The sequence below is a fragment of the Nicotiana tabacum genome, chromosome 11, assembly GCF_000715075.1.
Source record: "Nicotiana tabacum cultivar K326 chromosome 11, ASM71507v2, whole genome shotgun sequence".
NCBI classification, from domain to species: Eukaryota; Viridiplantae; Streptophyta; class Magnoliopsida; order Solanales; family Solanaceae; genus Nicotiana; species Nicotiana tabacum.
This window is the reverse complement of record NC_134090.1, coordinates 70,923,532-70,938,353: the sequence shown is the minus strand read 5'-3', so window position 1 is coordinate 70,938,353 and position 14,822 is coordinate 70,923,532. Positions and strand designations below refer to the sequence as shown.

The 14,822-nt window shown below is 38.3% G+C and overlaps 2 protein-coding genes across 2 annotated transcripts; both read left to right on the top strand.

Annotated features, from left to right (window-relative positions):
• The first annotated feature begins 362 nt into the window (after window positions 1-362).
• Window positions 363-5,974, top strand: LOC107790668 (CDP-diacylglycerol--glycerol-3-phosphate 3-phosphatidyltransferase 2). Its single transcript, XM_016612622.2, has 7 exons — window positions 363-925; window positions 3,247-3,344; window positions 3,447-3,497; window positions 3,660-3,773; window positions 5,143-5,199; window positions 5,284-5,369; window positions 5,453-5,974. The coding sequence occupies exons 1-7, from the start codon at window positions 502-504 to the stop codon at window positions 5,571-5,573; spliced, it is 951 nt and encodes a 316-aa protein (XP_016468108.1). The 5' UTR covers window positions 363-501; the 3' UTR covers window positions 5,574-5,974.
• A 991-nt stretch (window positions 5,975-6,965) lies between these two features.
• Window positions 6,966-9,663, top strand: LOC107790667 (putative F-box protein At1g67623). Its single transcript, XM_016612621.2, has 3 exons — window positions 6,966-7,117; window positions 7,222-7,402; window positions 9,238-9,663. The coding sequence occupies exons 1-3, from the start codon at window positions 6,966-6,968 to the stop codon at window positions 9,661-9,663; spliced, it is 759 nt and encodes a 252-aa protein (XP_016468107.1).
• Window positions 9,664-14,822: the final 5,159 nt, after the last annotated feature.

Here is a 14,822-nt window from a genome sequence, read left to right as displayed (position 1 = left end):
CCGTCTCGAGGGCTTGATCGGAGTCAATTTTCAATGTTCGTCCTAAACCATGCTTAATTGTCCATTACATTTGATTTGATCGTTTTGTTTCTCTTTAATTTAATTATTTATTGTTCATAAATCATTCTTATTAAATTAAATCACGTATCCTTTAAACCGCGTACAAATTGTTACTTATTTTAAGGGTACATCCTAAGTATTGAATATATACATATTACTACATGCTACTTCAAGATTGAAGATTTTGTTGTAATTTAGTACTTCACGAAAATAAGGTGTACATATGAGTATGAGTAAAGGACAAATTTTTGGACATGTTCTTTTTGTTAGAATAATTGAAAAGGCAGAGGTGGTGAAGGACGATATTCCCCTCTTTAACTGTCCCCACCCCATTCTTCAATTCGAAGAAACAAACGACTTTGATGTTTGTTTAGTTGTTACGACTCCCCAACTTTACTAACCTTAGCAGCTGTCGCCTATTAGTATTATTACAATTACAACATGCCCGGTGGTCTTAAACTCAACGCTGTGACCTCTATTTATTCTCGCAAGCCCTACAATTTCTTCCGCTCTTTTACCTCCGTCACCGGTACCTCTAGCTCCGCCGCCGCCGCCGCCGCCGCCGTAAGTGTGTCAACTCACACGCGCCGCTGTTGGTGGGGGACTTCAATTTCAATTCCGGCGTCCGGTGATTTTCGTCACCGTCAGAAATTGTTAGGGTTTTTGGGTAAGGGATATGCTAACTTTCCGTTGAGAAGTATTTCTACTACTCAAATGTGCCCCGCACCTGATCACAAGGAGGAGGATCTCCGCCGTGAAAAAGCATCTCCTCCACCACCACCGCCATCGAAGTCTGAGAAGTTGCTGACATTGCCCACGATTTTAACAATTGGCCGCGTGGCTGCTGTTCCGCTTCTTGTAAGCAGTAAGTTTCTCAACTACTTTTGCTTGATGCATTTTAAACAATGTATGCTCTTTGATGATTGATGAATTAGATTTCTCTTAAGCAAATACTTGTGGATAAATTCATAATCGACTTTAGTGGGAGAGACATTCGCTGAAGTAACTGAAATCTGGTCTTTTAGTTATGGATTATATGTGGAATGTAAGACAGAAAGGTTATAACGAGATGGATAGATATGGAGGATAATGGAAGTAATTAAAATTGGGATTGTTTAAATGAAAACGCCTTTGGCCTAAATATACTCTTCCCATAATTTTGGTCCTTTTTACTGTAGGAGGATCAATTGACTGGTTCCGGTCTTACATTTGCCATAATTTGTTAAGTTTTTTCCTAAGTATAAAAAATGTATTAATACATAGCATGAAAAGTGCTATAAGTTGTAATATTTTTTAATTTCAAAATACCGACATAATAGATTTAAATTTTTTAATCAAAGATCACCTTCTTTGACTTTTAGTAACCAAAAAGGACAACAATTTTCTGATTGAGAGAGTGTCATTAATGACATTCTTATTCCTAATACATTCTTAAAGCACCTAATCAATAAACGTGAAACAAGATTAACTATGGAAGCACCCTAGAGAGTGGCCTAGCAGTTGGTGAAGTGGGTGAAAGCCTTGGAGATCAGGGTTGAAATTCTAGGCTTCTAGCAAAGGCAATAAACACTAAATAATTTATTCTCATCTGCCTAAACCATGGCAGGTAGAGTTACCCGGTGCGAATAGTCAAGGTGTACAAGCTGGCGTAGACCAGTGGCAGAACTAAATCGAATGAAGGGAATTCAACCGAACCCGCTTCGCCGAAAAATTGCAATATGCAAATAGGGTAAAAATGATATTTTTGGCTACATGTGAGCTGTTGGATCCCCTTAACATGAAGAAAAGTTCAAGTATTTTAGTGAAGGGTGTTCAAAAGTTACTTTAGGTTATAGCCTTATAGGTTTAAATCCCAATTGTGATATCCTAAATTTTTTTTTGAATCTCCTTGCATACATTTCTAGTTCCGCCACTGGCCTAGACACCACCAACATAAATAGTAAAGACCTTCAACTTTGGAAGAAGGGAATGCTTCCACTAGAGGGGTCTATTTCGGTGTTGAGCGAGGAATAAACCTAGCATTATCGTGATTTGCTAATCCCTCGAAAATCATAAATTTTGTTCATGTCCGAAAACAATGCAGTAGTTATTTGGAATATTTACTCGAAGTTTGTTGAAGTATGGCTGCACATGGTCTAAGACACTGGAGAAGCTTACACCTTTGCAAATTTTGGTTTAAGTTCAGTAGAAAATAGCAAACTCGGTCGAATTCTGCAAATTGATGATATTTATGCACTACGTTGTGCAGGTCACTTCTGAGTTGTTACAAAGCTTTCCAGTTAGCAACTAAGTATAGCATTAATAAACTATGTTGGCTATTGAACGGATGATATGAGGATTCATATCGCCGACCCAAACTTGTTTGGGACTAAGGTGTAGTTGTTTCTTGTTGGCTATTGACCGGAACCATATAGGTGCATCTAGTTAGTGAATTTCTTGTGTAACCTGATCTTTATCCAACCATACTGCATATAGGTATGCATCGTGGGCTTTTCTATGCCTTTATAGTTTCTCCCACTTGCATAGTTCTGTTTGATTTGGTGTAGCTTTATAAGTTCGTTTTGGAAATTTGCTGGACATGGTCTAGTTAGGTCACAAGTCAATTGATCAATCAAGCTTCAAGCTCAAACTAGTTAGGCGAGCTATATAAGTCCTGTAATCTATTTCATAATGTTTAGCCCGTTCCTTCTATAGTTAGAGACTACTCATTGTTCGGAATTTTTATACACTGACCATCAACCTATCACAGACCCCGTCTTTATCTGGGCTTGGGACTGGCTATGCTGCAACAACAACAATAACAAAAAACCCAGTTTGATCCCATAAATGGGGTGTGGGGAGGTAGTTATGCATGAAGCTAATATAGGTGGACCTCCATAGGTCACAAGTGCCAGTGTCAATATAGTGTGTCTTGTGGCTTCATGCATGAGTAGATCATTGAAATGTTTACTTATTGGCAATCCCTTGTGCATGTTCTTTCTGTTTATCCAGCCGTCTTGAAAATGTTGATGAAATAGAAGATATGTTTTTCTTTTTTTGATGGAAGGTAATAAAAATATAAGATCTGTTTTAATTTGTATAGTAGCATTCTTCGATTCGTGGCAGAACCTCATGCTGATAAATGAGAGTATACATTGTTTGCAATTGGTATTTTATATAACTGATCTTGTATTCTGTTTAATCTAGCATTCTATGTTGATAGCTGGTGGGGCCCAACTGCTACAACGGCCATATTTATTGCAGCAGCAATAACTGACTGGCTTGATGGATACCTTGCTCGCAAGGTTCTCATTTCTGCTGTTTTGAGTTTCATATTATCATCTCTTCTGGATTTCTTACTTCCCATATTTTGGATATCACAATCTTAGATTGTTTGACATGCTCAGATGAACTTAGGAACTGCCTTTGGTGCATTTTTAGATCCAGTCGCTGACAAGGTATTCTCTATTGTTCTGTTTCAATTGGATTGTCATGCTTGCCTGCAATTTTGGTTAGTTTACTAGCAAAATTGCAGGTTATAAGCATGAGACATGGTGGTGTATTTTCTTGTAAGGATGATGTTAGGATTTTTTATATAACTGTCTTCTCGACTGCAACAGCTAATGGTTGCTGCCACCTTGATCTTGTTGTGCACCAGACCGTTGGAGTCCAGTGTGTTCGGACAGTTGCCATGGCTATTAACTGTCCCTTCAATTGCGATAATAGGCAGGGAGGTGAGTGATAAGCTGTACAAGTCCCCGTAATTGTATTTTCTTTGACCTTCTTTAGTGAGTTACGGTTAATTCCGTAATACTTTACAGTCACTAGATTAGGATTACATGTGTGCAAGACATAAATTTCTTTCCACAACGGATTTATATATTCTTTTTTTTTTTTGTTTTAATAACAATTTTTTTTTTGTTTTAATAACAATTTGAGCAAATAAGTTGTTTGAGTTTCATAGTTTTTTTCTCCAAACATTTTTTGAAGTAAGTTGCTATATTTCTGTCTCTTAAATTTAAAATAAAGGTGATTTCTAAAGTAGAAAAAGTGAGTGTCTAGAAAGATTTTGATCCTATTAGCACTCTACATTTCCTCTCTGTGAAGCTTTGCTTAAGTAGAAATTTATCTGTCACAAATGGTTTTTTGGTGCAAAAGAGCAAATAATTTCTGTGCCAACTTCCCATATCTCAATTTCTTTGTGTTAACAAAAATAGAAGATTCAATCCTATATCTAGGTTATAGGCTTGCACATTGGCATCAACCTTTTTTCATCTGCTCTATGTCGCTTTGATTAGCCTTATTAGTACTCCCCGCCATACCGTTTCATATCATGGATTTTGACTGGAAACAGAGTTTAAGATGTTAATTTGTCTTATATATATATATATATATAAGTATATATCATATTAGTGATAGTGGGAGAAAGTATAAAATTAATAGTTGAAAAGTTTGATTGATAGGAAAACATTAAAATCAGTGTGTAAAGCTAAAACATCCTAAAATGGGAAGTGTGATAAATTGAAAAAAAGGAGTAGTATCTTTTACTGTCAATGATGTTTTAGCCTTGCGTTAAAATGAAGGTTAGAACTTGTTTTTTGCTCATTTTATGGCGAGTCAACAATGAAATTTGCTTTTCTTCAAAGTCATGTGGACGGGTAAGTTAATTAGCAAACACTCTTGAGAATATGGTTGTGAACTCTTAGTGTACAATTTGAGAAACTTAGGTAACAGTTAAGTTGAAATGTTCATCAATATCTTGCCATTTGAATTTTAGGTCAACAATTATTTCTTTCCTTAGGACACAGTCTCTAACACTTTGTCATACACATTTCTATAATTTAACATGGAAGTTGATGTAACCTGTGTTGCGTGGACTCTCCAAAATACTACCGCACCCATGTTGGATCCTCCAAAAATGCACTACTTTTGGAGGATCCGACACGTACCCGATGATATTTTTGGAGAGTCCGAGCAACATAGGCTGTAACTCGAGGGGTGATATACTAAATAAATCTTCTAATTGGAGATACATTTTTCTTTTTTCTTTCCATATGTCTCTTTCTTGTGCCTCAGAAATCTAATTGCAAAAGTGTGTCCCAGATTACTATGTCTGCAGTTCGAGAATGGGCAGCTTCTCAGGGTGGTAAACTTTCAGAGGTTCAAGACCCATCCTCCATTGTATTTTGTAGACTAATACTTTCCTGCTTTATTTGTTGCATTAGTAACTGATAAAGTTTTCAGGCTGTAGCTGTGAATAACCTGGGGAAGTGGAAAACAGCAACTCAGATGACTGCATTGACCATCCTCCTCCTAGCCAGAGATAGCAGGTAACTTTCTGTTTTCAGTCTCTTGCATGAGCCGTGATTGAAATCTAATAATGCTTTGACATCTTTAACTTTTTTCTCTCTAGTTTATCTGGTGTTGGAACTCTTGTGGGTTCTGGTGTGATCTTGCTATATATATCAGCATGGCTTGCTGTATGGTCGCTGGTCGTGTATATGAGAAAGATATGGAAAGTGTTGTTAATGTAGCAATCTTGTTCATCAACCAACTACATCTTGGCTCATGCTTCTTGCTGTTGACCAATATCACCCCAAGCGATACATACTGATCGTGCAAGGAGAAGCTGTCTTCCTTAATCCTTTCACAGTTGCCTAATGAGGACGATGGAAGAAAATTACTGACTCAATTCTAATGTCCCAAAATATAGAATTCTCTGTGCATTTGGTTTAGACAGAAAGATAAATGATGATGCAGGATGTCATCACTATTCGGTTTTCCTCTACATTCTTTGACGCTATTCTTTAGCAGAGAGACAATGAAGTCTCTCAACAGGAAATAGGATTATTGGACATGGGATCCACATGTAATCTGGATTCTAACTGAAAAAAATAGTTCTATGCAATAAAGCACTTATTATTGTGTTTTTTCGTATGAAAAGTGAAACTACTAATACCTTTATGATATAATGCGGGAGCACTAATATAATTCCACCATTACATATTCCTTCTATTGTTACAAATAATACAATAACATGTAACTATGTATGATAAACCTAATTTTGTAACTTAGAAAATAACTTGTTACAACCGGTAATACATTGATAGGTAAAAAGTTATTTATATTGTCAATGAAAATAAGTTGAGTCTACCTGAAAATCCAAATTCAATTTTATTTCATACTGCAGAAAATAATAATTTAAAAATTACTTTTTACCAGTTACTAGAGCGGAAAGTTAACTTAATAGAAATGTTATCGAGTTTTTCTAAAATTGAGTCCTTTCTTTTTCCGAAAAATTGATGTCCATAAAACATTCTTTGTTTTTACAAAGTGGAGAGAAAGTTTTTATAATGGCAAGAAACTTACTAGTCCTAAGTACACATAGGAAAAGGATGAGAAAATAAAGTACACATAAGAAAGGAGTGAAATAGTGGTGCTATTTATATCACCTTCTAATTATACGGAGAAATTCAGGAACCTAACAATATTTGGCTATTTTGTAAGAAATTCTTTTCCTAACACCCAATACCATTCAAAGTTGAGTTATTTTTCATTTTCAATATTTTATACTACCAATTATATATTATGTCATTCTCCAAAAACAAAATTGAAAAGAAGTTTCTAAAACAGTAATCCAATTTTTTTGATTTTTTACAAAGTGGACAGATTGTTCCAAATACGCATAGGAAAAGGAGTGGACAAGCGGTGCTATATACTTTTTTATATTTCTCGTTACCACCTGATAACAACAGAAATTTTCAAGAAACTAAAAAAAGAAAATTATTCCTTTTCGTTTTTCTAACACCGAATTCTACTCAAAGAAGGAAAATATATAGGAAATTGATCAGATACTATAAAATCTATCTTTTTTCCCTCACTAATTAGGCATCACAATAGCGATAAGTCATTGATCAAGAGAAATAATGAAAAGAAGACCAACAAAACATAACAAAAAGCTAAAAAAGAGTGTTGTCAATTCCTCCAATATCAAATCTCTTCCGAATGAGCTACTCTCTGAAGTTATTGCAAGAGTTGCTTCCTTTTCTTTTACAGATTATATCAATGTCAAGCTCAGGTTTGTATTTCTTCAACATTGTTTCTACATGTTGTATTCTATATATGTTTTTAGTTTTGTTTTGACATTATATATATATATATCTATATATGCATTCATGTCAGCTGTAAAATCTTCAATGGAGTTTCGAACGATCGATATATTTATCGTCACATGTCAATGGAGGAATTCCCTCTAGGACCTTCATGGAAAAGAGACAAGGAAGAGAAGGAAAAAAAGCTTTCTTTGTTCATGAGAATGTGTACGGAGAGTGGGAATGCTGAAGCGTTGTACCGAAAAGGTGTGGTAAGTAATATTCTTTTGCGTAATTCATTCTATAGTCTTTTGATTTCTTTCGTCCAATATTTATTGTGGATGAATGTCAGGGGCGGCTCAACATGATTGGTGGTCTAAAGCCAAATTTTAATATGGGACCTTTCAGAAGAAAAAAATAATTCATCTATATTTTTAATTAAAGTCTATTTTTCTAGCTTTTTAAATGTAAAGTTGTTAATAGTTTCATTTTATAAATAATTTAGTCTCCCCTAAAATATTGTTGATCTTAGATAATAAAACCAGATTCAAGAAGTTGATAACTTGATATCGAAATAATTTTTGATGTTCTAATATACTTGTTGAAACGCTTGAAACGTGAGGGAAAAAGGGGTAAAAAGAATGCGAATATAGTTTTATTCAATAGTACTCTTCAATTCTTGTTTATATAGAAAAAATAAAATTTTGTTCTTTCTACAAAGAACAATATAACTTTTAATTGGAAAAAGAGAATCATTCCCCCTAAAATCTTGTCGCGAATATAAAACATTTTATTATTTAAATTTTACGATTAACATAATTAGTGAAGCACCTATATTATTATTCTCCTTTTATATTTCTCACTAAAAACGTGTAATAAACTTTTTGAATCCGTTTTTTGGTATCTTCAATAGTCCAAGAGTCTTATTTTTTAGATTTACCTTTTATAAAATATTTTACTTTTTTATTTTAAAATATCCAATATATCTAAGCCCTACCTATAAATATTGCTGTGAGATGTATATGATCCAACTTACCTTAATTAAATATATTGGCGGGTTCGAGTCCTGTATGTGGTTAAACAAATCATATTAAAATGTGTTCACTCTTTTACTAGGCCTTATGCGGAATCTAAATTAGTCGGGTCCCAATACAAATACGAGTAGAAAACAAAAACAAAAATTTGGGGCCCCAGAATTTGGAGGCCTAAAGCTTTTGCTTTAGTGGCTTGACCTTTGGGCCGCCCTGCTGAATGTATTTTTGCATGGCATATGTGATGTATTTCAGGGGCGGTCAAGCGGCGGATTCATTCTATGGTTCAATATTTAAAGTTTTTAGCATTGAATTCATTATATTTTTAAAGTTATGGGGGTTTATTTTTACTATTTATAATAATTATAGTAATTTTTACACATAAATTTACGCTTTGTACCGAAATTACTGGGTTCAGTTGAACCCGATAACTCTATATTATATCCGCCCCGATGTATGTCACAGGGAAAGAGGAAAAAGAAAGAAAGAAAGAAAGAAAGAAAGAAAAAGGACAGTCAAAACGATGAAATTATAATATTACTTATTTATATTGTAGAAGTTGGTGTCGATGCATGGAAAGTAACAAATCGATTTTTAATTTTTAATTTTTATTTTTTTATATTCAGAATACATAAGAATATTAACATGCAAAGTACTGCCGTTTACTCAACAACAACAACAATCCAGTATAATCCCACTTATTGGGGTCTGGGGAGGGTAGTGTGTACGCAGACATTACCCCTACCCTGGGGTAGAGAGATTGTTTCCAAATAGACCCTCGGCATCATTCCCTCCAAGAACTTCCCACCTTGCTCTTGGGTAGACTCAACTCACAACCTCTTAGTTGGAAGTGGAGGTTGCTTACTCAAATTGACATTATTGTTCTAATTTTCCTAAATATTGTGGGAAAGAAAGATATCGTTCTAGTTGTTTTATCCTGGTTGTCCCTAATTAGTTAGTTAATTAATCAATTAATAGAATCAGTTTCCTATAAAAAATTTTATTTCTGTTAACTTATTCTTCTTTTGAATATTTTAGTATGGATATAAGAACTTTTTTTTTTCCTGCCACTTTAGGTTGATTTCTTTAGGAAAGAAAGACCAACATATGCAATAGAATGCCTAGTTAAAGCTGCAGAAGCAGGACATCTTGGAGCAAAATATGTGATAAGCATAATCCATGTTTTCATAGGTGGAGAATTCAAGCAAAATGGCATAACTGCAATTGGCAAAATGAAAGCAAACAAGCCAATGAGGAGAGCATTAGGAGAGTGCCGAAAAAACTTGGTTGAAATATTGAATAGTATTTGGGTACTCAATCCAATCTTCTTGGCACAAAACCCATATTGCTGCACCCTTCATCATAAGCGCTCTTACAAAAATAAGTGGCGTCAATGGCCTTCTTTTGACACTGACGACCAAGATGAAGATGATTTTCGTTGTGACGCTTGTAGTTGTGATGAAGAAGTTGCATACCTTGTCGAAATTCTGCCCTTGAATTAGTATGCTTTTTGTTATTTTTTTTAACAAAAAACTTTTTTCTTTTGTGTATTGTGGGATGAACTTTTTTTTTTTTTTGGGAAATATATCTCATATTAAAGCTGTTTTTTTAAAGATCCGAGCTATAGTTGACTCCTTGGCACCCAACTGAAAGAAGAATCTTCGAAAAAGAATTTAAATCTAATTCTAGTGAAGTGGAAAACTAGGGATGATAAAACAGTGAGAAATATTGGAGAAACAAAAAGGACATTCAACAAAATTATTACTCCGTTGGGAAGAAATGAGACATACAAACAATGGTGGCTTCTATGTGTCGACGCTTAGAACAGCGTAACATAGTAAGTGTATGGGTCCAAATTTGGACAAACCCGACCGTGGATGAACACGACGAACGACGAGATCCACACAGCTCGACATTTTGCAGAGAGCGATCTTAAGGCAAAAAAGAGACGGTACGACTATCGCAGTAGTGCAGGCCCATTAGGGGACATCGGAAATATTCTCTTGAATATTCCCTATAGCTTGTTTTTTAGAGCTCAGCAAGGTTGGGTTCCTTATATATAGAGCATGAAACAACTTTGTAAGGGGACTCTCTTTCGGCTAATCCATAATACTTACTGTAAACTTGCTTACATAGAGGATTGAGAAGATTATTGTTAAATGTCTTTTTTTTGGCCTGAACGAGATAAGGAATTCTTATCATTATTTGCTTTATCCATCTTTCATTCTAGAGATTATTATACTTAGCTAAGATTTACCCCTTCAACTTCTTTGATTGATTTGTTCAAAAAGGTTTCGATATATTTTGAGTCAAACAATTTGGCGCCGTCTGTGGGGATTTCTATAGCTGAGACCTTAGTTTCGTCTAGATTCTTGAAAGAAATAATCACCTCATTTCAGTCTCACAAAGGCCAACAATGGCAGGAAAGGGAGAAGTAAGGCTAAAGGCAATAGTAGGTGTCACGAACAACCTCCTGAATTCCTTCAATGAAGTCAGTGGAGAAGACAACGAAAACATAACACCAACTGCTACACCTGAGGGAGAGATCTCACCCCCCCCCCCCCGAGGGTTTAACTGTCTCGCGCGAGAGGGAAACCTTAACATCCGCAGCAGGAGAAGCACCACCGGCCGTGAAAAGTCTATTAGAAGAATGGTTGACAAACACCTTGAGCAACATACTCGAGAAACCCGTTCAGAGGGATATCGAAGATACATTGCCCGTAGAAACCGCTGCTGTTGCCGATGAGCCAGAAACTACACAAACAGGTAACACTCGTACTGTCGCTGATGCAGGCAACGATGCACTTGCAGCCGTCTTAAAGAAAATGGAAGAGATGGAAAATGAGAACAAAACACTCCGCGACTAGATAAAGGAGCATCAAGAAAGGGTTGATAAAATACCGGGCGCTCCGAAGTTGCTACCAAAATGTGACGTGGGCCAATTCGTCGAACAACCATAAAGCGAAGGGGCACTCCCCACTCTATTCCAAAAACCTTCAAATTGCCGCCATATCTGAAGATATATGATGGCACCACGGATCCGGAAGATCACTTGATCCATTACATTACTGCAGTAAAAGGTAACGATCTATCAAAAGAACATGTGCCGTCAGTACTGCTGAAAACGTTTGGCGAAACTCTAACAGGGGGAGTGTTGACATGGTATTCCCAACTACTAGCACGATCAATATCAACGTTCGAAGAAATGGCGGATAAGTTCATCACCGCTCATGCGGGAGCGTAAAAGGTAGAGGCCAGGGTAAATGATATCTTCACCGTCAGACAAATAACAAGCGAGGGACTTCGGTATTTCCTAGCTCGATTAAACATGGTAAGGATGAGCCTACCGAACGTGTCAGAAGGGATGGCGGTAGTAGCCTTTCAAAATGGGTTGAACAGAAACGGGTCAAAAGCCACCAAGAAGTTGCTAAGTAGACTCATGAAGTACCCCTCCCCCCCCACCACGTGGGAAGAGATCCATAATGCCTATTGCACCAAAGTGAGGGCAGACGAGGATGACCTGAATGGCCCGATCCAGCGACTAACCTCGGTCCAAACCGAGACAAGGAGGGATCGCCGCAACGACGGCCGAAGGGATCAACTACCACGTTTCAACCAAGAAAGGCACCAGCCCTATGTCCGAACATCCAACCCACCTCCTCCACGACATACATATGCCATGCCCCGTCACATCGCACCACCCCGAAGCGAAAGAGGTATGCCTCCACTATTATCTGCTCATAACTTTTGTGTTTCTTCTTCAGAAATAGTGTACGCACTGGAAAGGCTCGGCACAAAGGTGCAGTGGCCGCAAAAGATGAAATCAGATCCGAGCACCAGGAGATCAAACATTCTGTGTGAGTTCCACCAGGAAAGGGGACACAAAACCAAGGACTACATAGGTCTACGATAGGAAGTGGTAAGAATGTTAAACCAGGGATACCTGAAAGAACTGCTGAGCGACCGAGGACGGGCCAACTTCGCTCGTGGACGCGATCAACCTCTGGGACCTCCAAAACCACCATCACCAGCCCGTACCATACAAATGATCATTGGTGGTGGCGATGACACGATGATCAACCATGTGAAGTTCACCACCACACAAAAACTCAAACGGACAGTCGCCCATGAATGGTATGATGACCTCGAAGATTGTATCATCTTCGATAAGTCAAATACCAACAGTTTGTCTTTCCCTCACTATGATACTTTAGTTATAACTTTACGCATCGCGGATACCGACGTAAAAAGAATAATGGTGGATGACGAAAGCAACACGTGTATTATTCACCCACGAGTTCGCATGCAGATGAGGCTTGAATATAAAATAGTACCGCATTGCATAACACTGACGGGTTTTAATAATGCAGTGGAACGAACCTCTGGAGAGATAGTGCTACCTATCCTGGCAGGAGGAGTCACCCTGGAGACGACGTTCCATGTCATGAACTAGGAAACAACCTACAACTCCATCATAGGGCGCCCATGGATACACGCCATACGAGCCATCCCGTCAAGTTTCTATCAAGTAATCAAATTTCCCACCCCATGGGGGATATTCAGCATTCGAGGCGAGCAATGCACGGCCCAAGAATGCTACCGGATTGCCCAAGATTGCACACACACCAAACAACTAAAAGGGGCAAGTGCATAAGCATAGCAATCAGCCATATCGGGAGCCAAACCCAACGTACAAATATAGGCCATCAAAGACCTGGATGTCATAGAAGCTTGCAAGGCAACCATAGAAGACCTCGACCCCGTCCAACTGGAAAAACATCGATAGCACGAAAAAGGCTTACATCGGACACAACCTCTTAGAACCAAGTAAATATCGTGAGTTTTTAACTAACAATGCCGATTTGTTTGCCTTTTCCCATTCAGATATGCCAGGAATCCCAAGGGATATCGCCACACATAGACTGAATATTGATCCTCTTTACCTGCCAGTACGACAAATGAGGAGAAAGTTCAACACCGCCATCAATGAGGCGGTCAGCGAAGAGGTTGATAAATTACTCGCTAATGGCTCCATCCGAGAGTCAAAATATCCCCAATGGATCGCCAATGTGGTCATGGTCAAAAAGAAAAATGGGAAATGGTGGATGTGTGTCGACTTCACCGACTTAAACAAAGCATGCCCGAAAGATTCCTTTCCATTACCACACATCAACCAGCTCATCGACGCAACGGCGGGACACGAACTACTGAGCTTCTTAGACGCTTACTCTGGTTACAACCAAATTCTGATGGCTAAAGAAGACCAAGAAAAGACCACTTTCATCACTCACCGAGGAACGTATTGCTACAAGGTAATGTCGTTCGGACTCAGGAACGCAGGGGCGACGTATCAAAGGTTAGTCACCAAGATGTTCAAAGAACAACTCGGTAAGACCATGGAGGTTTACATCGACGACATGTTGGTACAGTCGAAAAAGAAAGAGGATCACATTGACCATCTGAAGGAAGCCTTCAAGATATTAAGGGAATACGGGATGAAGCTGAATCCCAAAAAATGCGCCTTCGGCGTAACTTTAGGAAAGTTCCTTATTTTTTTAGTGTCATAAAGGCGTATCGAGGTCAACCCGGATCAGATCAGGGCCATCGAAGGAATACCAGAGATATTGACCATCAAGAAGCAGGTGCAGAAATTAACAGGACGAATAGCCGCCCTGTCGAGGTTTATTTCACGATCATCGGACAAATGCCATAAATTCTTCAATGTGCTAAGGAAAGACCACAGACTACAGTGGAATGCAGAATGCATCAACGCCTTAAGGAAGCTAAAAGCGTATCTATCCTCGCCACTACTGCTCGTCAAGGCAGACTCGGGGGAATGCCTACTAGTATACCTAGCAGTCTCCGAAGTTGCAGTAAGTGCAGTCTTGATCCACGAAAACAAAGGCACGCAATCTCCGATTTACTATATCAGCAAAACCTTAATTTATGCCGAAACAAGGTACCCTCACCTTGAAAACTAGCTTTGGCATTAGTCGTAGCTTCACGAAAGCTTAGACCATATTTTCAATATCACCCCATAAAAGTGGTGACAACCTTCCCCCTGAGGGGCATCCTACACAAACCCGAACTATCAGGTAGACTGGCCAAATGGGCCATAGAATTAAGCAAGCACGACATAACATACCAACCATGAACTGCCATTAAGTCGCAGGTGCTCGCCGATTTCATCGTTGATTTCAGCGCAGAAATATTGCCTGAAGTAGAGCAGGAGGCGCTCCGCGCTTCCGCATATTCCGACCTTTGGGTCCTCTACACTGATGGCGCATCTAATGCATCGGGATCAGGACTGGGACTCATCCTCGAGGTTCCTACGGGAAAAGTAATTCGCTAGTCCATATGATGCCTGGAGATGACTAACAACGAGGCCGAGTATGAAGCTATGATTGCAGGGTTGAAATTAGCCCTCAAATACGGCACGCGACGACTCGTCCTCCATTGCGACTCTCAACTCGTAGTAAACCAAGTCACCGGGACTTTCCAAATCAAAGAACAGAGACTACAAAAGTACCAGTCAGAAATTCACAAACTGCTGCCAGAGTTCGATGAATGCCGCCTCGACCAAATACCTAGGGCGCAGAATATCGAAGCAGACGGACTTGCCAAGCTAGCGGCAGCCACCAAAAATATCAACAAGGAAAAC